A 24,844-nucleotide genomic window follows, 5' to 3' on the forward strand; every position below is an offset into this window, starting at 1 on the left:
CTCCTCAATCCCACCAACACGTCTTTCTTTGAGGAAGCGGTGCCTGGGGAATCTGTAGTGGACTCTCCTATTTCTGGGGCTGAGGTCGCTGAGGTAGTTAAAAAGCTCCTCGGCGGCAAGGCCCCGGGGGTGGATGAGATCCGCCCGGAGTTCCTTAAGGCTCTGGATGCTGTGGGGCTGTCTTGGTTGACAAGACTCTGCAGCATCGCGTGGACATCGGGGGCGGTACCTCTGGATTGGCAGACCGGGGTGGTGGTCCCTCTCTTTAAGAAGGGGGACCGGAGGGTGTGTTCCAACTATCGTGGGATCACACTCCTCAGCCTTCCCGGTAAGGTTTATTCAGGTGTACTGGAGAGGAGGCTTCGCCGGATAGTCGAACCTCGGATTCAGGAGGAACAGTGTGGTTTTCGTCCTGGTCGTGGAACTGTGGACCAGCTCTATACTCTCGGCAGGGTTCTTGAGGGTGCATGGGAGTTTGCCCAACCAGTCTACATGTGCTTTGTGGACTTGGAGAAGGCCTTCGACCGTGTCCCTCGGGAAGTCCTGTGGGGAGTGCTCAGAGAGTATGGGGTATCGGAATGTCTTATTGTGGCAGTCCGCTCCCTGTATGATCAGTGTCAGAGCTTGGTCCGCATTGCTGGCAGTAAGTCGGACACGTTTCCAGTGAAGGTTGGACTCCGCCAAGGCTGTCCTTTGTCACCGATTCTGTTCATAACTTTTATGGACAGAATTTCTAGGCGCAGTCAAGGCGTTGAGGGGTTCCGGTTTGGTGGCCACGGGATTAGGTCTCTGCTTTTTGCAGATGATGTAGTCCTGATGGCTTCATCTGGCCGGGATCTTCAGCTCTCACTGGATCGGTTCGCAGCCGAGTGTGAAGCGACCGGAATGAGAATCAGCACATCCAAGTCCGAGTCCATGGTTCTCGCCCGGAAAAGGGTGGAGTGCCATCTCCGGGTTGGGGAGGAGACCCTGCCCCAAGTGGAGGAGTTCAAGTACCTAGGAGTCTTGTTCACGAGTGGGGGAAGAGTGGATCGTGAGATCGACAGGCGGATCGGTGCGGCGTCTTCAGTAATGCGGACGTTGTATCGATCCGTTGTGGTGAAGAAGGAGCTGAGCCGGAAGGCAAAGCTCTCAATTTACCGGTCGATCTACGTTCCCATCCTCACCTATGGTCATGAGCTTTGGGTCATGACCGAAAGGATAAGATCACGGGTACAAGCGGCCGAAATGAGTTTCCTCCGCCGGGTGGCGGGGCTGTCCCTTAGAGATAGGGTGAGAAGCTCTGCCATCCGGGAGGAGCTCAACGTAAAGCCGCTGCTCCTCCACATCGAGAGGAGCCAGATGAGGTGGTTCGGGCATCTGGTCAGGATGCCACCCGAACGCCTCCCTAGGGATGTGTTTAGGGCACGTCCAGCTGGTAGGAGGCCACGGGGAAGACCCAGGACACGTTGGAAAGACTATGTCTCCCGGCTGGCCTGGGAACGCCTCGGGATCCCCCGGGAAGAGCTAGACGAAGTGGCTGGAGATAGGGAAGTCTGGGCTTCCCTGCTTAGGCTGCTGCCCCCGCGACCCGACCTCGGATAAGCGGAAGATGATGGATGGATGGATGGACATGCACAAGTGAATGCAAGGCATACTTGGTCAACAGCCATACAGGTCACACTGAGGGTGACCGTATAAACACCTTTAACACTGTTACAAATATGCGCCACACTGTGAACCCACACCAAACAAGAATGACAAACACATTTCGGGTGAACATCCGCACCGTAACCCAACCGAACAAATACCCAGAACCCCTTGCAGCACTAACTCTTCCAGGAAACTTCCAGCAAACTGACCAATAATTGACGTTTTATTCATGCATTTTCTCTTGCTACTTCAAGGCTTGAATGTTTGGTTCATTCATTATTGTTATTTTATTTTCAAATGTATTATTAGCCTGTGGAAAAAAATGTGATATTTACCTCAGAAGATTGCAAATAGAAAAAAAGGCATAAAATTTGTATTTAAATTTTATTTGCTATGCCATTGATATTTTTTTAATTACTATTATTATTTGAAACTGGATTTTGCATGTCACTAAAGTTATATAAGCCTTGATTGTTCAATATTTAATGCAAAACTTGTTTGGGTCCCTATTAAAAGGTTAATTTCTTCAACCTTGGCCCGCGGCTTTGTTCAGTTGAAAATTTTGGCCCACTCTGTATTTGAGTTTGACACCCCTGCTTTAAGTCCTCCTAATTCAATGTATATCTCATGACACACTATCTGTATGTAACATGGCTTTTCATTTTTTGCAGCTCCAGACAGATTTGTTTTTGTATTTTTGGTCCAATACGGCTCTTTCAAAATTTTGGGTTGCCGACCCCTGGACTACCCTGTCTTCAGTTTGTGTCTTTATTAGTTTTCGGCCTTGCTGCATTTATTGTTGCCATGTGTACGTAACTACGCTCAACTCTAAAGTGTACTCATTAACCAAGACCACCTGCACTATCAACCCCATCCATGGTCACCGGATGATAATTTACGAGAGAAACGTAGAAGGAACCACAGAACTGAAGAGTTGGATGTATGGTTGTAGAGGACTTTACCTGCAGTAAGCATTTAATCCTCTCTCCAGGAGCCACGATTACTGTGGTGAAGACCCCCGCCAGACATCCCGACAGGAATATTTGCGCATGCCTGAACACAACACAATAATGTCACAACGAGAACACCTTTGGAATAAATCACTGATTGGTTAAGAAAACCATAAAAAAAGAGCAATAAACACAATGCAAAAACTGAAATCTAAGGAAGATTAGATATCTCAAATAAGGGTGATATCTGCGTATTTTCTGTCTGATAAGATAATGAATCTCACTAAGCAGATTTTATGTTAGTGTTTTACTTGTTTTAAGGGTTTTGGTCCTAAATGATCTCAGTCTTTGATGACCTATATTGAGTAAAACCTGCTTGAAACTAGAATAACAACTGTTGCAAAGCTGTGTCATCAACACTCAAGCATAAAACTGCTTTTTTAAAGTAATAATTCTCATTTCAAGCGTGAAAAAAAATCATGACTTTGACACAATTTTCTCTTGTAATTAAAACAGATGACAGCCAAATTGACTTTGCTCTTTTATTTTCAATGAAACAATAGAAAGGCGTACTCATAAAAGTAGTACAGTTGGCCCAGTACAATAAACTGGCAGTTAATATTCAAACATTTACCATTTCTAACAATTTTGAACAGAAATAGTTCATGCACATTCAGATATATTCTTCAAAATTACAATTAAATAAAAATTTGGCCGGGGGCCAGGCTGTATATATGCGCACTAATTGACTGAAAGACCACGCAGTTGGCGCGATGATGTCATGTTATTGATGGGAAAATGCATTTTTAGACCATATGATTTGCCTGAGCGGGTAGTAAACCCCGAAAGTAACAAGCGGTTTCCTTGTTGTCTTTCCATTAACAACAATAAATCAGTTTTTAGTAGGGGTGTAACTGTACGCAAAAATTTCGGTTCGGTACGTACCTCCGTTTAGAGGTCTCAGTTCAGTTCATTTTCGGTACAATAAGAAAACAACAAAATATAAATTTTTGGGTTATTTATTTACCAAATTTGTAAACAATGGCATAACATACATATACACACAGGGTCCATTGCCAGGGTTTATGTGCTCAACATATATAAAATAAAAACTAAATAAGATAAGGCTCAGAATGGTTTCTTAACAAAACCTTTCTACATATAAAGAGCTTTTTTTGATTGACTGATTGATTGAGACTTCTATTAGTAGATTGCACAGTACAGTACATATTCCGTACAATTGACCACTAAATGGTAACACCCCAATCAGTTTTTCAGCTTGTTTAAGTCGGGATCCACGTTAATCAACATTAAACTGCCTCATGTTGTTGCTCAGATCAGTGGTTCCCAACATTTTTGTAGCTGCGGACCAGTCAAGGCTTGGGGATTTCATAAAGAAATACAATCATGTGTGCTTACGGACTGTATCCCTGCAGACTGTATTGAGCTCTATTGATATATATAATGTATATATTGTTTTTTTTATGTTGATTTAATATTAAAAAAAATGTTTTTCTTGTGCCGCGGCCCGGTGGTTGGGGACCAGTGGCTTAGATGAAATAAAATGACAAAACTTTTCTTCTACATATAAAAAGTGCAACATTAAACAGTTTCAAGTCAACTCCGCCTGATATTAACCCCCCCCCCCCAGCCTGGCTAACTTGGTAGTAAGAGGATATATGGGCTCATTGTTCTTCCACCATAGAAGTGGGTCAAAATCTAGTTTTTAATGCAATACAGCAACCCCCCGCGATCCCGGACGGGACAAGCGGTAGGAGATGGATGGATGGTCTTAAATCTGCTGCTATAAAAACATTTACTATTGCTTCAGCCCTGCCTGACTCGCCAAGGAAAGGCTGCTTGAATGCGGTGGTGACGCTTCAAAAGGGGTTAGCATGTTTGACGTGTTGGCAGAAGCACACCCTACTGCTGCTCAAAAATGTCGGCAAACCTCCGTCCTCCATTGTTGTATCGCACCGCGCAGCCAAAGTGTTTTCCCAAACGGGAGATGTTAATGAGGCAGGAGGGTCTTCCAGCTCTGGCTTTTACATGTTGTCCGAGCCTGGTCGCTGCTAGCATGCCTTGTGTTGTGCCTCGCTCTGCATTGTTTACACAACATGGGGTGCGCTACCTAAAATGTCCGTGTGGAAACTCGTTCGGTACACCTCCGAACCGAACGGAAACTACCGTACCAAAACTGTTCAATACAAATACACGTAACGTTACACACCTAGTTTTAGTATAAGTTTTCTGGTTTCAAGAAATGTCATGTCGAGCGCATATCATTATGTCAAGATAAAGGCACTAGCATTTACTTCATTTAAGAATATTTTTCAACATATTGAGCAAAAAAGGTCTTTTTTTTCTACCAAGAAAAGTGCACTTCTTATTAGCGAGAATATACTTATTTTAAGGTGTTTTGGGGTTCATTGAAGTTAGCTAATTTTACTTGTTTTGGAAAGTCTTGACAAGCCAAATTTTCTTGTTCTATTGGCAAATAATTGTGCTTAGTTCAATTAAAATACCCCTAATTTTTGTATTTTTTTCCCTTGTTTTTGAACACTTTTTGCAGTGCAGGTGAATTGTAACGAGAAAAAGTTGCAATGTTGACTCTAATATGAAACACAAAGCTGCCATGGAAGCTTTTCTTTCCTTTAAAACTATCACTGCTCAAAAGATAATATTGAATTGATGTAAAAAAATAGCGACTAATAGGTTGTATCCAGTCAAGTTACTTTTGAACGAGAGTTAATCAAGTGGGGGACCACCCCGAACCATCAGGGAGACTGTGCAGCAAACGGAGTGCAAACTAGTACAGACCTGAGCCAAAAAACTAACTATGCAATGACATTTTTATTTATAAGTAATCAAAAAAGGCTTGGTCTCAAGGATTAACTGTCGGCCGCGTTCCCAAGACATGTCGAACTATCCGGTTCTCTTCTTAAAGACATGACAGATGAAACTTGGAAAAGCATGGAGGTCTATGTGACACCGTACAAAAAGTTGTCATTGTGTATTTTTATAGTTTGTTTTTAATAATATTCATGTGAATGAGAGGTAATGGTGACACTAGGATCTCAACAGATTTCTGAACAACAGCTAACTACTGACAGTAGGGGGCAGTGTAGGTCTGTTTCACCCTGGGAGTTCTCCTACAATTTCTTTGGGTGTGGCTGGGTCAAGGACATTGCTATCACAACCTTACTTGCCAACCCTCCCAGATTTTCCGGGAGATTCCCGAAATTTAGCGCCTCTTCCGAAAACCTCCCGGGACAAATATTCTCCCGAAAATCTCCCGAAATTCAGGCGGAGCTGGAGGCCACGCCCCCTCAAGCTCTATGCGGACCTGAGTGAGGACAGCCCATTTTCACGTCCGCTTTCCCACAATATAAACAACGTGTCTGCCCAATGACGTTATAACTGTATAATGATCGAAGGCAAGTTCTTGGTTTCTTATGTGGGTTTTTTGTTAGGCAGTTTCATTAAATTCCTCCCAGCGCGGTAACAACACTCAACAACAGCAGTCACGTTTTCGTCTACCGTAAAGCAGTTTGTCTGCCGTAAACAGCAATGTTGTGACACTCTTAAACAGGACAATACTGCCATCTACTGTACATGCCCCACAACACCTCCAGGCAACTTCAACTCTTTACTAATACCCTCCTCCATTCACATCCCATCTCCCCAGATTGTAAATAACCTAATGTAAATAATCGAATGTATTTCTAATGTATATACTTGTTCTGACTATGTTCTCTTCTCGCTGTACATATCCTACAAGTAAGACCTACACGGTTTCAATGTCCATTTCTCTGTTGATGCAATTGTGATGACTGATATCAACCAAAGCTCCTCATCCCACCCCCCATATTGTAAATAATGTAAATAATTCAATGTATAGACTATGATGATTAACTTGTGTGATGACTGTATTATGCTGATAGTATATATTTGTACCATGAATTGATTAACGTGGACCCCGACTTAAACAAGTTGAAAAACTTATTCGGGTGTTACTATTTAGTGTTCAATTGTACGGAATATGTACTGTACTGTGCAATCTATCAATAAAAGTTTCAATCAATCAATCAATCATGCATGATTGATTGATTGATTCTTTTGAAATGGAATTCTTTCCCATTCTTGCTTAATGTACTGTACAGCTTAATTGTTCAACAGTCCGGGGTCTATGTTGTCGTATTTTAGGCTTCATATTACGCCACACATTTTCCATGGGAGACAGGTATGGACTAAAAGCAGGCCAGTGTAGTACCCGCACTCTTTTACTATGAAGCCACGCTGTTGTAACACGTGGCTTGGCATTGTTCTGCTGAAATAAGCAGGGGCGTCCATGATAACGTTGCTTGCATGGCAACATATGTTGCTCCAAAACCTGTATGTACCTTTTAGCATGAATGGTGCCTTCACAGATGTGTAAGTTACCCATGCCTTGGGCACTAATACAGCAGCATACCATCACAGATGCTGTTTTTTTAACTTTGCGCCTAGAACAATCTGCATGGTTCTTTTCCTCTTTGTTCCGGAGAACACAACGTCCACAGTTTCAAAAAGCAAATTTGAAATGTGGACTCGTCAGACCACAGAACACTTTTCCACTTTGCATCAGTCCATCTTAGATGAGCTCGGGCCCAGCGAAGCCGGCAGCGTTTCTGGGTGTTGTTGATAAACGGCTTTGGCTTTGCATAGTAAAGTTTTAACTTGCACTTACAGATGTAGCGACAAACTGTAGTTACTGACAGTGGTTTTCTGAAGTGTTCATGAGCCCATGTAGTGATATCTTTCACACACTGATGTCGCTTTTTGATGCAGTACCGCCTGAGAGATCCAAGATCACGGGCATACAATGTTACTTGCAGTGATTTCTCCATATTCTCTGAACCTTTTGATGATATTACAGACCATAGATCAGGGGTAGGGAACCTATGGCTTTCGAGCCAGATGTGGCTCTTTTGATGACCGCATCTGGCTGTCAGATGAATCTTAGCTGACGTTGCTTAAGACGATAAGTAATACATAATTCCACTGGTAATCACAGTGTTAAAAATAACGTTCCAAATATAAAACATTCTCATGCGTTTTAATCCATCCATCTGTTTCTATCGTTCAAGAAGTTGCATTAATGGTCAAAAGTATTTTATTTATTATTAGTTACCTTCAGAATAACATTGTTGTTAAAAAGAATAAGAGATGCACGCATTTAGTTGTTGTAATCAGGGAAAGTCCAAATAAAAGAGGAGGCGTAGAATTATCTTGTCAGAGCGTGGGACGACACTGTACAAGGGCACAGGGCTATGGGTTTTTCCTCATTGAGCTAAATTGAATCCTGTCTCTGTTTAATTCCTTGCTTCTTGTCTGTTTAATAGATGTCATTGTCACGCCTATGGATCATGTTTTGTTTTGGTCATGTTATGTTTTGTTTTTTGGACCTGGTTTGTTTTCGTCTCCATGCCAACTCATTGATTTTCACCTTGTCCTCAAGTCACGCCCCTGTCCTCAGCCCTCACACCTGTTAGTAATGATCACAGTTATTATTTAAGCCACAGTTACCAGAGAGTCAGTCTGACAACCTCCCACATTACCACCCACCTACCTATCCCTCAACTCCTTCATGCCATACCGATGCTGTTCGCTTTTTCCACGCCATGTAAGTTTAGTAATTTATGCCACAGTGCAAGTTTTTGTGTTTCACGTTTATAGTTTGCAGCCTTTGTGCTAGTAATTTGTTTTTTAATTAGCCAAGTTGTTTTCCGCGCTCGTGCGCGCCCTTTGTTTGCCTTTTGTTGTACTTTGTTTGTTTAGTAATAAATCAACATATACTCACATTCACGTCTGGCTCGTCCCAACTATCCTTTGCAAAGAAGAAACAATCGAAGTCCAAGTCCAAGCTTGACAGTCATCAGGGTTTGAACCTGACAGTTGTGTTCAGTGTTCAAAATATTATACGGCTCTCACGGAAATACATTTTAAAATATTTGCCTTTCATGGCTCTCTCAGCCGAAAAGGTTCCCGACCCCTGCCATAGATGGTGAAGTCCCTAAATTCCTTGCAATAGCTCATTGTGAAATGTTCTTAAACTGTTGGACAATTTGCTCACGCATTTGCTCACAAAGTGGTGACCCTCGCCCCATACTTGTTTGTGAATGACTGAGTATTAAATGGAAGCTGCTTTTATACCCACTCATGGCACCCACCTGTTCCCAATTAGCTCGTCCACCTGTGGGATGTTCCAAATAAGTGTTTGATGAGCTTTCTTCAACTTTCTCTGACTTTTTTGCCACTTGTGCCAGCTTTTTTTAAACATGTTGCAAGCATCAAATTCCAAATGAGCTCATATTTGGAAAAAGTAACGTTTTCTAGTTCGAACGTTAAATATCTTGTCTTGGCAGTGAAATCCACTGAATATAAGTTGAGAAGGATTTGCAAATCAATGTATTTTGTTTTTATTTACGATTTACACAACGTGCCAACTTCACTAGTTTTGGGGTTTGTAGAAGCAGACGGGGACAAAAGAAGGACAAAGTGTTTACCCTCAGTCCAGCTGCCATTGTGACATATAGGAAGATGGTGTGGGAGGTGGGGGTAACCTGAGGTGGTGGGTAGGTGGAGGGGCGTTGTCTCACACAAGCCAATGACAGTAGAGGGGAGGGGAATGTAAACGTTTATATTTAGATGTCACTTTCGAGGAACAACCTACTCAAACATTCACTTGGTGTCTGAAGCTCGCCAGGTCACTTTGACAGGTTTGCCATTCAAGATCAGGCTAAACCGGAGATCAAAATCCGACCATTACGATTTAAAAATCACACTAGGATTTAAGATCAGACGGTTTTAAGTCAGGCGGATTTTAATGTGAAAGCTTGATTTAGCATGTCCTAAGGCAGGGGTCGGGAACCTTTTTGGCTGAGAGAGCCAAGAAGCCAAATATTTTAAAATGTATTTCCGTAAGTGCCATATAATATTTTTTTTAACACTGAACACAACTAAACACATGCATTTTTAAGTAACACCAACATTTCTAGAGTATAATAGGTATCTTATTCTTTGTAATAACATTGTTATTCTGGAGCTAACTGTGGATGGGGGCGTGGCCTGCGGGCCTGCAGTGAAGCGGGGTGTTGCCAGGATCGGCCTCGAAATCAGCGACAGGTGCGTAGTGGCCCACCTGGGCCTTGTTATATAATCATCTGTCGCTCTGTTATAAGCAGCAGCCAGGAGGAGAGACTGGGTTGGGGCTGGAGCCCGAGCGCGAGCGTGAACGAAAGAGAAAAAGACAATTCCTGGAAAGAAACAGAGACTTATTGAAAAATGTAACAATATTGTAACCCTGAAACAGGCTCTCATGTCGGTACTTGGTGGTCTGAAGAACATCCAGGAGTGCAAGCCCCACACTAACCAATAATAAAAAAATAACTTCTTACTATTAACGCAACTTCTTGAACAGGTGCGGTAGAAAACGGATGGATGGATTAAAAATGCATGAGGATGTTTTATATTTTGAACGTTATTTTTAACACTCTGACTACAAGTGAAATTATTCATTACTTATCGTGTCAAGCAATGTCAGCTCAGATTTATCCGCTGTAATTGTAAACTCAGGTCTGACATGATGCCAGACCTAAACCTAGGACTTAGTTCAGTGCTTAAGTCCATGTGAAATGCTGGGGCCTAAGTCACATAAGTTTAAGTTTGATTACAAAACAACCTTAATCAAGGTCTAACACTACAAAGCTAGATCTGAGCCTAGAACTTTAGATTTAGGACTGATTTCGAATCCGGGATTTAAGGTTAAAGTACCTGTCACCTTAAAACCAGATTTGAACCTAGAAGCTAGACCTTGTATTTGAACCAAGGCTTATCAAACACCAGGCCTGACATAGTGCTAGATCTAAATCTGAAAAGTTACTGTCGGTCGACTCTAAAACCAGCTCTCCTTCTGTTGCCTTATCTTAGGTCTTAGGTAACTTAGGTCATAATTACAGAGTCGGTTACACTTGACTATAGGATCAGGCAACATAACGAAAGCTGAGCTATAGTAACTTTCCAGGTTTAGACCTCGCATTATGTCAAACCTGGTGTGTGATCTGCCTTGGTTCAAACACTAGCTCTCGCTTCTGGGTTCGGATCTTGTTTTAAACTGACAGATACTTAAACGTTGAACCTGGATTTGATCCTGAAGTTCTAGGCTGAACCTAATTTTGAAGTCTTAGACCTGGGTCATCAAACTTAGATAAAGTACACTTGACTTTAAGACCGGGCAACAGAATGAGACCTGGTTTCAAAGTTTCATCCGGTCAAGTGCGCGAGTGCTCTTCTACTAACGTTAGCGGGTGTCCAGAGTCCGTCTGCTGCAGCTGTTTCCCCAAACCGAAGCCGAAGAAGCTGATGGCCATCATGGGGGCCACGCCCACCAACGGGGCGCCCATCCCTTTGTACAAGCCCAGGAGTCCCTAATCACACACACACAGACACATTATTAGAGATAAAATGTTGTTACTTTCAACCACACCAAGGACATTTGGTCCTTTTGACCGCATGAAACTACGACATGACAACTTTGCGTATCATTGCAGTCACCTCTTTAGAGACGGTCTTGCGAAAGCAGTCGTAGGTTCCCGTGTAGACCACATACTGGGCGCACGAGACTTTGGGCTGAGTCTGAAGCCTCACCTGACAAAACACAACACAGTTTTTTTGCAAATTTTTTTGATTATTCTGACCTGGATCGACGAGGGTTGTCAGCTTACCAGAATTTCAGTGGCCGGTACCTATGAATTTCCACAATTCTCAATACTCATTTGATCATGATAAAACTTAAAAATAAACTGAACCCAAATACTTTTAAATTCACTTCTATATTGAAACGTGTTTCAAAGTGTCCAATAACATAATTTAATAGTCAGTATCAGCTGCCCGAAAGGTATACATTTGTAAAATTACCCTTTCAGTACATCAAAACAAACAGGGTGCTTATAAATATGATCATAACTAACGACAATAATCAACTGTTATACATTGTGAAAAGAACCGCAGTGATGTGCTGCCTTCAAGTAAATAAAACAATGTTAATAATATCCTTTCAATATGGTGGGAGTGTCATTTGTAAGGAATTAGCCTAATCAAAATACTAAAATTTAGGGCTAACGTTCTATAAAAGGCTGATCTCAAGCCAAGTTTCACATTATTGCCAGCTGTAATTGTAAACTCTGGTCTAACATAATGCCAGGTATAAACCTAGAACTTAGATCAGGGCTTAAATCCATGTGTCATGGTGGGGCCTGATCTTAAAGCCAATTCAACAAATGTGGTGTGACTGCAAAGCCAGGTTTATCTGTATTTATACTACTAAACTAGGCCTAGGTGCTAGGAAATCTCTGACTGGGATTTCAGTTTAAACCCAAGAAGATCTTTAAGGCAGGTCTGATAAGGAAGAAGGCAGCTTCAACCAAAACCCGGCCGGGTCAAACGTTAAAAATAAGCCAGCATCTCTTAGAGCCGACCTTGGCTTAAGCTCGGTCTGATCCTCGAACCAGGTCTAACAGCAAAGGCTGGTTTGATGGTAAAACCATGTTTGGACATGTAACACTAGATCCAGACCCGAATCTGATTTTAAACCCCATTCTGATAGTCATTTTTTAGTAGTATTATTTATACTATTAAACTAGACCTATGTGCTAAGAAAGCTCTGACTGGGATTTCAGTTGAATCCCAAGAAGATTTTTAAAGGCCTACTGAAATGAGATTTTCTTATTAAAACGGGGATAGCATGTCCATTCTATGTGTCATACTTGATCATTTCGCGATATTGTCATATTTTTGCTGAAAGGATTTAGTAGAGAACATCGATGATAAAGTTCGCAACTTTTGGTCGCTAATAAAAAAGCCTTGCCTTTACCGGAAGTATGTGCTGATGTCACCGGTGTGAGGGCTCCTCACATCCTCACATTGTTTATAATGGGAGCCACCAGCAGTAAGAGCAATTCGGACCGAGAAAGAGACAATTTCCCCATTAATTTGAGCGAGGATGAAAGATTCATGGATGAGGAAATTGAGAGTGAAGGACGAGAAAAAAAATAAAATAATAAAATGAAATAAAAAGCCACGGCTCCGGGCGGCGGCAGTGTGAGCATTTCAGATGTAATTAGACGCATTTACTTGGATAATTCTGGAAGATCCCTTATCTGCTTATTGTTTTAATACTGTTTTAGTGAGATAGCAAAGACATACCTCAAAGTCGGATGGCTGCGGTGAAAACGCCAGTGTCTCAGAGAGAAGCCGAGGAGCCGAGCTCACAGCTGCCTTTTTTGACAGCTACTGCAGGAGGACGCATAATCCACTGATGTCTCCGGTAAGATATACATCTCAATTTTCCCATCCAAAAACATGCTGGTTGACGTACAACAAACAAAGAAACACCGGCAGTGTCTCGGTGCTAAAGGCAGCTGCAATACACCGCTTTCCACCAACAGCATTCTTCTTTATAGTCTCCATTATTAATTGAACAAATTGCAAAAGATTCAGCAACACAGATGTCCAGATTACTGTGTAATTATGCGATGAAAAGAGACGACTTTTAGCCGTAAGTGGTGCTGAGCTAATATGTCCCCTTCAACCAATAACGTCACAAACACACGTCATCATACGAGTCATCATTCCGCGACGTTTTCAACAAGAAACTCCGCGGGAAATTTAAAATTGTAATTTAGTAAACTAAAAAGGCCGTATTGGCATGTGTTGCAATGTTAATATTTCATCATTGATATATAAACTATCAGACTGCGTGGTCGGTAGTAGTGGGTTTCAGTAGGCCTTTAAGGCAGGTCTGATATGGAAGAAGCCAGCTTCAACCTAACTTGGCCGGGTCAAACGTTAAAAAGAAACTACCATCTCTTAGAGCTGACCTTAAGCTCGGCCTGATCTTCAAACCAGGTCTAACAGTAAAGACAGGTTTTGATGGTAAAACCAGGTTTGGAGGTGTAACATTAGATCCTGACCTGAGTGTGATTTTAAACCCACATCGAATAGTAATGTTTGGGTTGCAGTCTAGGTCTAATTTTCAGTCCATTGCTATTATGGGGGAACCAGGTCTAATCTTGATGTCATGCTAAATCCAGGTTTCACATTAAAATCCGCCTGACCTAAAACGGTGTCTGATCTTAAATCCTAGTGTGATTTTAAATCTTCAAAAAAAGGTGAAATCACTAAAAGCATGATTGATATTCTAATTTCCTTGAAATAACCCCTCTTTGCTCTGATTACTTACAATTTTGAAAATTACAATTTTCCTGAAGGAACTCTCCTGAAGGAATCAATAAAGTACTATCTATCTACTGCTTTGCACACTTTTGGCATTCTCTCTATGAGCTTCACTACCTGTGAAATTAAAACCATATCAGGTGACTACATCTTGAAGCTCATCGAGAGAATGCCAAGAGTGTGCAAAACAGTAATCCGATCAAGGGTGGCTATTTTGAAGAAATTCGAATATAAAATGTGTTTTCCGTTATTTCACATTTTTTTGTTTAGGACATAACTCCACATGTGTTCATTCATAGTTTTGATGTGGGAATCTACAATGTAAATAGTCATGAAAATAAAGAAAATATAGAGCAAAAAAAGCATAAATAGATAGACAAAAGTCTGAAATTGTAACTAGTAACGAATAAAAACAATGATTTGTCATACATACATACATACATACATATAATACATTTTTTTATTGTTTTTATGTTTATTTATTTATTTAATCTTAAATCTATTTGTATCTTATTTCATTTTAATTATTTCCTCTTTTTCTTCTTCTACAGATTTTGGCGCTTTTTCATCCGAATCAAAACGTTCCAACTTCAAACATCCATCCATCCATTTTCTACCGCTTATTCCCTTTTGGGATCGCGGGGGGCGCTGGCGCCTATCTCAGCTACAATCGGGCGGAAGGCGGGGTGTACCCTGGACAAGTCTCCACCTCATCGCAGGGCCAACACAGATAGACAGACAACATTCACACTCACATTCACACACCAGGGCCAATTTAGTGTTGCCAATCAACCTATCCCCAGGTGCATGTCTTTGGAAGTGGGAGGAAGCCGGAGTACCCGGAGGGAACCCACGCATTCACGGGGAGAACATGCAAACTCCACACAGAAAGATCCCGAGCCTGGATTTGAACCCAGGACTGCAGGACCTTCGTATTGTGAAGCAGACGCACTAACCCCTCTGCCACCGTGAAGGCCCTCAACTTCAAACAGTTCAGCCTATTCCGAAATCGCAGGCTTTCCCTTGACAAAGTCCAAAAACTCCCAGATTTCCCAGAATTCTAGGTTTTCTGGGACATTTTTCCCATTCATAATGAATTGGCAATTTTTCAAACTTCCACCATTTTCACATTTTTCAACTGACTCAAACCATTCTACCTTCAACATATTCCACTCATCCTGGAAATTCAAACTATAATTTTTCCAAGTTCTAAAAAATTCCAGGAATTCCCTTTTTTCTGGCGACTATTCCTTCCACATTTTTCAACCCACTTCAATCGTTCCACCGTCCAAACCTTCCTCTTAATCAGGAACCTCCTAAACTGGAAGAATTCCCGTCCATCCATCCATCCATTTTCTACCGCTTATTCCCTTTCGGGGTCGCGGGGGGCGCTGGCGCCTATCTCAGCTACAATCGGGCAGAAGGCGGGGTACACCCTGGACAAGTCGCCACCTCATCGGAAGAATTCCCGGTTTTCCCGAAATTCCTAATACCATCTCTCGATTAAAATTTGTACTACTTAAACATCTCGACCGATTACAACATTTTCAACACCAACCATTTCAACTCATTCAGAACATTCAAGTGTCTTAACATTTTCCCCCCAGAAAAATCACGCTTTTCCCGAACTTCCCAAATTTCCATGAAATTCCCATTGAAATGAATGGGACATTTTTCAAAGTTCCACAATTCCCACATTTTTTTATCCGATTCAAACCGTTCCAACTCTGAAATATTCAACCTATTCAGGAATTGTGTGCTCTCTTTCAACTTTTTTTTTTTTAAATCCAGGAATTCCAAAAATTCCCAGTTTTCAGGGACATCTTCCCCATTCAAAATGAATTGTCTATTTTTTTAAACTTTGAAAATTCCCACATTTTTCAACCGATTTAAACCGTTCCACCGTCAACACATTCAACTACCACTTTCCCAAATTCCATCCATCCATCCATCTTCTTCCGCTTATCCGAGGTCGGGTCACGGGGGCAGCAGCCTAAGCAGGGAAGCCCAGACTTCCCTCTCACCAGCCACTTCGTCTAGCTCTTCCCGGGGGATCCCGAGGCGTTCCCAGGCCAGCCGGGAGACATAGTCCTCCCAACGTGTCCTGGGTCTTCCCCGTGGCCTCCTACCGGTTGGACGTTCCCTAAACACCTCCCTAGGGAGGCGTTCGGGTGGCATCCTGACCAGATGCCCGAACCACCTCATCTGGCTCCTCTCGATGTGGAGGAGCAGCGGATTTACTTTGAGTAACTCCCGGATGGCAGAGCTTCTCACCCTATCTCTAAGGGAGAGCCCCGCCACACGGCGGAGGAAACTCATTTCGGCCGCTTGTACCCGTGATCTTATCCTTTCGGTCATGACCCAAAGCTCATGACCATAGGTGAGGATGAGAACGTAGATCGACCGGTAAATTGAGAGCTTTGCCTTCCGGCTCAGCTCCTTCTTCACCACAACGGATCGATACAGCGTCCGCATTACTGAAGACGCTGCACCGATCCGTCTGTCGATCTCACGATCCACTCTTCCCTCACTCGTGAACAAGACTCCTAGGTACTTGAACTCCTCCACTTGGGGCAGGGTCTCCTCCCCAACCCGGAGATGGCACTCCACCCTTTTCCGGGCGAGAACCATGGACTCAGACTTGGAGGTGCTGATTCTCATTCCGGTCGCTTCACACTCGGCTGCGAACCGATCCAGTGAGAGCTGAAGATCCCGGCCAGATGAAGCCATCAGGACCACATCATCTGCAAAAAGCAGAGACCTAATCCCGCGGCCACCAAACCGGAACCGCTCAACACCTTGACTGCGCCTAGAAATTCTGTCCATAAAAGTTATGAACAGAATCGGTGACAAAGTTCCAAACCAAATTCCGTTTTTCCTGGAAATTCAAACTCTTTAACGTTCAAACTAATCTTACATTCATATTAAATTCTGTCAGCATTTCAGTTCAATTTCAACAATGGAGCATTCACCCGCAATTCCTTCAGGAATTGCTTTATCTAGTTTTGTTTAATATTTATTTTTATATTTTGGCAACACTTTACCTATTCCACCAGGGAGGCTGGGGTTGCTAAGGGGACATTTGCTGAACACAGCATTATTGCAGAAATACAATACAAATAAAAAGGAAAAATACGAAAAAATTGATTTCAATGGCATAAAGCAGGGGTCGGGAACCTTTTTGGCTGAGAGAGCCAAGAATCCAAATATTTTAAAATGTATTTCCGTAAGAGCCAGATCTTTTTTTTTTCAACACTGAACACAGCTAAACGCGTGCATTTTTAAGTAAGACCAACATTACTAGAGTATAATAGGTCTCGTATTCTTTGTAATAACGTTGATATTCTGAAGCTAACTGTGGAGGGGCGTGGCCTGCGGGCCTGCAGCGATGCGGAGTGTGCCAGGACCGGCCTCGAAATCAGCGACAGGTGCGTAGATGGCCCACCTGGGCCTTGTTATCTAATCACCTGTCGCTCTGTTATAAGCAGCAGCCGGGAGCGGAGACAGGGTTGGAGCTGGAGTCAGAGCGCGAGCGAGAATGAAAGAGTAAAACACAATTGCTGGAAAACAACTGAGAGACCTATTGAAAAATAAAAAAATATCGTAACCCTGGAACAGGCTTTCATGTCGGTGCTTGGTGGTCTGAAGAACCTCCAGGAGGGCAAGCCCTAAAAAAAAACAATAATAAATAAGTCATGCAATTTCTTGAAGAAGTGCGGTAGAAAAAAGGATGGATGGATTCAAATACATGAGCATGTTTAATATTTTGAACGTTATCTTTAACATTTTGATTACAAGTGGAATTAGTCATTACTTATCGTGTTAAGCAGTGTCAGCTCAGATTTATCCGAGAGCCGGATGCAGTCATCAAAAGAGCCACATCTGGCTCTAGAGCCATAGGTTCCCTACCCCTGGCATAAAGTAATGAAAAAAGGCTGGAATATTGATAGTAATAACAAATACAAACACAAAGATGTGTCCTTAAATATATGGTGTGGAGAGACGGAGCCGACAGCAGGGTAGGACAAACGGCGGTCCTACTCAAAATGGCGGCATGGGGGCAGAGTGTGCGGCGGAGCGGAGAGACGGGGCGCGCTTGGAGCGACGCTGCGGCAATCCAAGTCAGGTGCGTAGATCACACACCTGCTCTCAATCCCTGCATCTTCCCCTGCAGCATAAAAGGGGAGAAGGAGGAGCGATCGGGGCGGAAGGAGTAGGAGAACCAGCAACAGAACCTGAAGACCAAGAACGACCGAGAGCGAGCCGAAGACAGCGGCGAAGACGCAGCCGACTGAAGGCGAGAGAGGAGCGCTGAAAAGCGATCCGAGCAAAAGACGGAAGCTTTATTGAAAAATAAAACAAGAGTCAAAGCTGATCAGCGATGTGAAGTGAAGTGAATTATATTTTATATAGCGCTTTTTCTCTAGTGACTGAATGCGCTTTACATACTGAAACCCAATATCTAAGTTACATTCAAACCAGTGTGGATGACACTAGGAGCAGGTGGATAAAGTGTCTTGCCAAGGACACAACGGCAGTGACTAGGATGGCGGAAGCGGGAATCGAACCTGCAACCCTCAAGTTGCTGGCACGGCCACTCTACCAACCGAGCTAAACCATTGATGTCTGTCCTCAATGGTCCCTGCAACCCACACGATGACGGCAGGAAGCCGTTCACATATGGTTTAGCTTTTTTGTTAGCATACTTCATTACAAACAACATGATAATGTCATACTAAAACGCTATACTGAAAGAATATTATTAATAATAGTTTGTTTTATGTACTTGAACGTTCCACACTGCTGAAATAGTTGACTATTGTTGTTATTTACGATCAAAATTTAAAGCACAGTATTGTTTATTATTGATCCGCCAAGGCTGTCCTTTGTCACCGATTCTGTTCATAACTTTTATGGACAGAATTTCTAGGTGCAGTCAAGGCGTTGAGGGGTTCCGGTTTGGTAACCGCAGGATTAGGTCTCTGCTTTTTGCAGATGATGTGGTCCTGATGGCTTCATCTGACCGGGATCTTCAGCTCTCGCTGGATCGGTTTGCAGCCGAGTGTGAAGCGACCGGAATGAGAATCAGCACCTCCAAGTCCGAGTCCATGGTTCTCGCCCGGAAAAGGGTGGAATGCCATCTCCGGGTTGGGGAGGAGACCCTGCCCCAAGTGGAGGAGTTCAAGTACCTAGGAGTCTTGTTCACGAGTGAGGGAAGAGTGGATCGTGAGATCGACAGGCGGATCGGTGCGGCGTCTTCAGTAATGCGGACGTTGTACCGATCCGTTGTGGTGAAGAAGGAGCTGAGCCGGAAGGCAAAGCTCTCAATTTACCGGTCGATCTACGTTCCCATCCTCACCTATGGTCATGAGCTTTGGGTCATGACCGAAAGGATAAGATCACGGGTACAAGCGGCCGAAATGAGTTTCCTCCGCCGTGTGGCGGGGCTCTCCCTTAGAGATAGGGTGAGAAGCTCTGCCATCCGGGAGGAACTCAAAGTAAAGCCGCTGCTCCTTCACATCGAGAGGAGCCAGATGAGGTGGTTCGAGCACCTGGTCAGGATGCCACCCGAACACCTCCCTAGGGATGTGTTTAGGGCACGTCCAACCGGTAGGAGGCCACGGGGAAGACCCAGGACACGTTGGGAAGACTATGTCTCCCGGCTGGCCTGGGAACGCCTCGGGATCCCCCGGGAAGAGCTAGACGAAGTGGCTGGGGAGAGGGAAGTCTGGGTTTCCCTGCTTAGGCTGTTGCCCCCGCGACCCGACCTCGGATAAGCGGAAGATGATGGATGGATGATGGATAGTATTGTTTATGTTGATATACTAGGAGGGTATAGCGGTGTTTTCCAACCACTGTGCGTGAGATACAGTCTGGTGTGCCGTGGGACATCATGCAGTTCCACTTATTTGGGGTAAAAATGTTTTTTGCAAACCAGTAATTATAATCTGCAAATAGTGTGCCATTGTTGAGTGTCGATGCTGTAAAGTACAAAATAAACAAAAACGGAATGCTGGACAACAGCAAAGACTTACTGCGGAGCAAAGACGGCGTCCACAATGTACATCTGTACATGACAATCAACAATGTCCTCACAAAAAAAGATAGCAACAACTTAAATATTCTCAATTGATAAAACAAAGCAAGGAATAGCGCTCAAAGGAAGACAACAAACTGCAACCGGATAACACCAACAAAGCAGGAAAAGCCACCAAAATGGGAGCGCAGGACGAGAACTAAAACACTACACACAGGAAAACAGCAAAAAACTCAAAATAAGTCACGACGTGATGTGACTGGTTGTGACAGTACACCTAGTTTGAGACAAGAGCTATATTGATGCTTTGTTGGTAATGGTTTAAAGTCATAGCCAACAATTGCCTTGACGACTTTTTACTGTCATCTGAATTCATTTTTAATGATGTCTGCTGGTGGTGTGCCTCTGTATTTTTTCAATGAAAAAAAAAAAAATCGCCTTGGCTCAAAAAAAGGTTGAAAAATAGAACACCGGCTGTTATTTTTTGAACGTATACCATAATAGCTGATACTACTGGGGACGGCGTGGCGTGGTTGGTAGAGTGGCCGTGCCAGCAACCTGAGGGTTCCTGGTTCGATCCCCACCTTCTACCAACCAAGTCACGTCCGTTGTGTCCTTGAGCAAGACACTTCACCCTTGCTCCTGATGGGTCGTGGTTAGGGCCTTGCATGGCAGCTCCCGCCATCAGTGTGTGAATGGGTGAATGTGGAAATAGCGACAAAGTGCTTTGAGTACCTTGAAGGTAGAAAAGCGCTGTACAAGTATAACCCATTTACAATTTGAATTCTGCAAAAAAAAAAAAAAAAATTATGAAAGTGACACTTTGAACAGTTTTCAATAAAGTAGTAAATTTAAGGGCTTCACGGTGGCAGAGGGGTTAGTGCGTCTGCCTCACAGTACGAAGCTCCTGCAGTTCTGGGTTCAAATCCAGGCTCGGGATCTTCCTGTGTGGAGTTTGCATGTTCTCCCCGTGAATGCGTGGGTTCCCTCCGGGTACTCCGGCTTCCTCCCACTTCCAAAGACATGCACCTGGGGATAGGTTGATTGGCAACACTAAATTGGCCCTAGTGTGTGAATGTGAGTGTGAATGTTGTCTGTCTATCTGTGTTGGCCCTGCGATGAGGTGGCGACTTGTCCAGGGTGTACCCCGCCTTCCGCCCGATTGTAGCTGAGATAGGCGCCAGCGCCCCCCGTGACCCCCAAAGGGAATAAGCGGTAGAAAATGGATGGATGGATAGTAAATTTAAAAGTAGAGGGGTTCAGTTTTTTGTTTTTTTAAATCGCGGTATGGGATATTCCCACAGCGAACAGATTTGATAAAACCTCATCGAGCTGGATGCAATCTGACTTGGAGGGGAGGAAACAGGTGGTAGAATTGAACGGCATCGTGTCCCCCCGCTCCCAGTAAGCTGTGGAGTCCCCCAAGGCAGTATACTAGGACCTTTACTGTTCCTAATATACGTAAATGACATGCCATCAGCATGCCACTGTCAATTGTTCCTGTTTGCAGATGACTCGGCCCTGCTGGTTATCTGGCAAAGACAAGTCGCAGGTGGAAAAAATCCTCAGTACTTAACTCTGTAGTATTTGCACCTGGCTCGCTGACAACAAGCTATCCATACACTTAGGTAAAACGGAATCCATCCTACTTGGGTCCCAAATCAACCTTAAGAAAGTCAGTGACTTCACTATAAAAGTGGGTGACAATGTTATCACCAGGAAAGATGAGATCACCTACCTAGGTTCCATTCTAGAGGCCAATCTTTCCTGTGATAAAATGGCAACCAAGCTAATCAAAAAGGTCAACCAACGAATGAGATGTCTCTACAGAATCTCCTCTCTGGTCAACAAAAGCACCATGAAGATTCTAGCGGGAACTCTCATTCAAACCTTTTTTGATTAGGCATGCACCTCCAAAACCCTCAAATCTAGACTCCAAACATCCCAGAACAAGCTAGTCTGGTTATTTCTAGACCTCCACCCCAGATCACACCTCACTCCTACCCACTTCTCCAAAGTGGGCAGACTCAGGGTAGAGGACAGAGTAAAACAACTTGCACTGAGCCTGGTCTATAAAATCCGCTACATCTCCCTAATACCGAAGTACATGTCAAACTACTTCCATAACGTAAATGACCGCCATAACCACAACATCAGGGGGAGCTCCACAAACCACGTTAAACCCAGATTCAGATCTAACAAAGGTCTTAACTCATTCTCCTTCTACGCCACGTCAACAGGTGTAAAAAAAAGTGCATCTCTATCCTCCTTCAAAACCGCACTAAAAGAACACCTCCAGGCAACTACAACCCTAGAGTAACAACCTCCCTCCACCTCCCTGGATTGTAATTAATCAAATCTAAATCATTTAAATGGATATACTTGTTCTTGTGCTTTCTGAGCTCACTATGTTCACTGCTCGCTGAACATATCCTACCAAGTCAGACCTACACTGTTTCAATGTCCATTTCTCGGATGATATACCGTATTTTTCGGATTATAAATCGCAGTTTTTTTCATATTTTGATTAATTATTAACACATTACCGTAAAATATCAAAGAATATTATTTACCTCATTCAAAAGACTAGGCGTATATCAGAATAACTGGAAATACAACGGTCGATGACTCTTGACGTAACAGACGTACCGATAGAAGAACTTCCTCTTCTATCGGTACTTCGCTTACGGCGCATTGTCTACCTTTGGAGTTGGCAGAGTTGTTTAGAAGAGACACAGAGGAAGAATATTTAATCGGGTTTAGCGAATAGGAGTGACAGATTGTTTGGTAAATGTATTACATGTTCTAGATCAGGGGTCACCAACGTGGTGCCCTTGGGTACCAGGTAGCCCGTAAGGACCAGATGAGTCGCCCTCTGGCCTGTTCTAAAAACAGCTCAAATAGCAGCACTTACCAGAGAGCTGCCTCTATTTTTTTTTACTTTATTTATTTACTAGCAAGCTGGACATTTTTAATTTTATGAGAGACAAAACTCAAACAGAATTTGAAAATCCAAGAAAATATTTTAAAGACTTGGTCTTCACTTGTTTAAATAAATTAATTTTTTTTTTTTTACTTTGCTTCTTAAAACTTTCAGAAAGACAATTTTATAGAAAAAATACAGCCTTACAAAAGATTTTAGGATTTTTAAACACATATACCTTTTAAATTTCTTCCTCTTTTTTCCTGACAATGTGAGTGTGAATATTGTCTGTCTATCTGTGTTGGCCCTGCAATGAGGTGGCGACTTGTCCAGGGTGTACCCCGCCTTCTGCCCGATTGTAGCTGAGATAGGCGCCAGCGCCCCCCGCGACCCCGAAAGGGAATAAGCGGTAGAAATGGATGGATGGATGGATGGATGAAAACAATGTTCAAGTAAATGTATTTTTTTATTGTAAAGAATAAATAATTTGACGTTCTTCATTTTAGCTTCTGTTTTTTCGACGAAGAATATTTGTGAAATATGTCTTCAAACTTATTATGATTAAAATTCAAAAAAAATATTCTGGCAAATCTAGAACATCTTTAGAATCAAATTTAAATCTTATTTCAAAGTCAAGTGAATCTATTTTCAAATTTTTGTTCTGGAAAATCGAAAAGAAATAATGATTTGTCTTTGTTAGAAATACAGCTTGGTCCAATTTGTTATATATTCTAACAAAATGCAGAATGGATTTGAACCTATTTAAAACATGTCATCAAAATTCAAAAATGAATCTTAATCAGGAAAAATTACAAATGATGCTCCATTAATTATTTTTTAAATTTTTTCAAAAAGATTCAAATTAGCTAGTTTTTCTCTTCTTTTTTTCGGTTGAATTTTGAATTTTATAGAGTCGAAATTGAAGATAAACTATGTTTCAAAATTGAATTTTCATTTTTTTCCTGTTTTCTCCTCTTTTAAACCGTTCAATTAAGTGTTTTTTCATCATTTATTCTCTGGAAAAAACCTTTCGTAAAAGGAAAAAAAAAAATGTACAACGGAATGACAGACAGAAATACACATTTATATATATATATATATATATATATATATATATATATATATATATATATATATATAATTATTTATTAAAGGTAAATTGAGCAAATTGGCTATTTCTGGAAATGTATTTAAGTGTGTATCAAACTGGTAGCCCTTCGCATTATTCAGTACCAAAGAAGTAGCACTTGGTTTCAAAAAAGTTGGTGACCCCTGTTCTAGATGTTATAGCTATTTGAATGACTCTTACCATAATATGTTACGTTAACATATCAGGCACCTTCTCAGTTGGTTATTTATGCGTCATATAACGTACACTTATTCAGCTTGTTGTTCACTATTTCTTATTTATTTTAAATTGCCTTTCAAATGTCTATTCTTGGTGTTGGATTTCATCAAATAAAATTCCCCCGAAAATGCGACTTATACTCTAGTGCGACTTGTTTTTTTTCCTGCTTTATTATGCATTTTCGGCCGTTGCGATTTATAATCCAAAAAATACGGTAATTGTTGATGACTGAAGTGCTGATAGCAAACCCAACCAAACCCCGCCACCCCAAGCCCCTCCACATCCCATCCCCGGATTGTAAATAATGTAAATAATTCAATGTATATACTCTGATGATTAACTTGTGTGATGACTGTATTATGCTGATGGTATATATTTGTACCATGAATCCATTAACGTGGACCCCGACTTAAACAAGGTGTGTGTTTCCATTTTGTGGTCAATTGTACGGAATATGTACTGTACTGTGCAATCTACAAATATAAGTCTTGATCAATCAATCAATCAAAACAATGTATCGAGAATCGTGGCAATTATGTCGGCATGGACACTGATGATTAACTTATGCGATGACTGTATTATGCTGATAGTACCATGAATTGATTAACGTGGACCCTGACTCAAACAAGTTGAAAAACTTATTGGGGTGTCACCATTTCGTGGTCAATTGTACGGAATAT

At 42.3% G+C, this 24,844-nt stretch overlaps 1 protein-coding gene across 2 annotated transcripts in view; it reads right to left on the bottom strand.

Annotated features, from left to right (window-relative positions):
* Positions 1–24,844, bottom strand: part of si:dkey-150i13.2 (mitochondrial carnitine/acylcarnitine carrier protein) — a 43,870-nt gene that overhangs the window by 15,519 nt on the left and 3,507 nt on the right. For both annotated transcript variants that reach the window (XM_061902862.1, XM_061902861.1), the window contains exons 2-4: positions 11,178–11,270; positions 10,923–11,050; positions 2,595–2,685 (exon numbers count right to left, since the gene is read on the bottom strand). In XM_061902862.1, the coding sequence (XP_061758846.1) occupies positions 2,595–2,685; positions 10,923–11,050; positions 11,178–11,270 (312 nt within the window). The remainder of the gene's footprint in view (positions 1–2,594; positions 2,686–10,922; positions 11,051–11,177; positions 11,271–24,844) is intronic.

Source organism: Nerophis ophidion, linkage group LG06 (assembly GCF_033978795.1).
Source record: "Nerophis ophidion isolate RoL-2023_Sa linkage group LG06, RoL_Noph_v1.0, whole genome shotgun sequence".
NCBI lineage: Eukaryota > Metazoa > Chordata > Actinopteri > Syngnathiformes > Syngnathidae > Nerophis > Nerophis ophidion.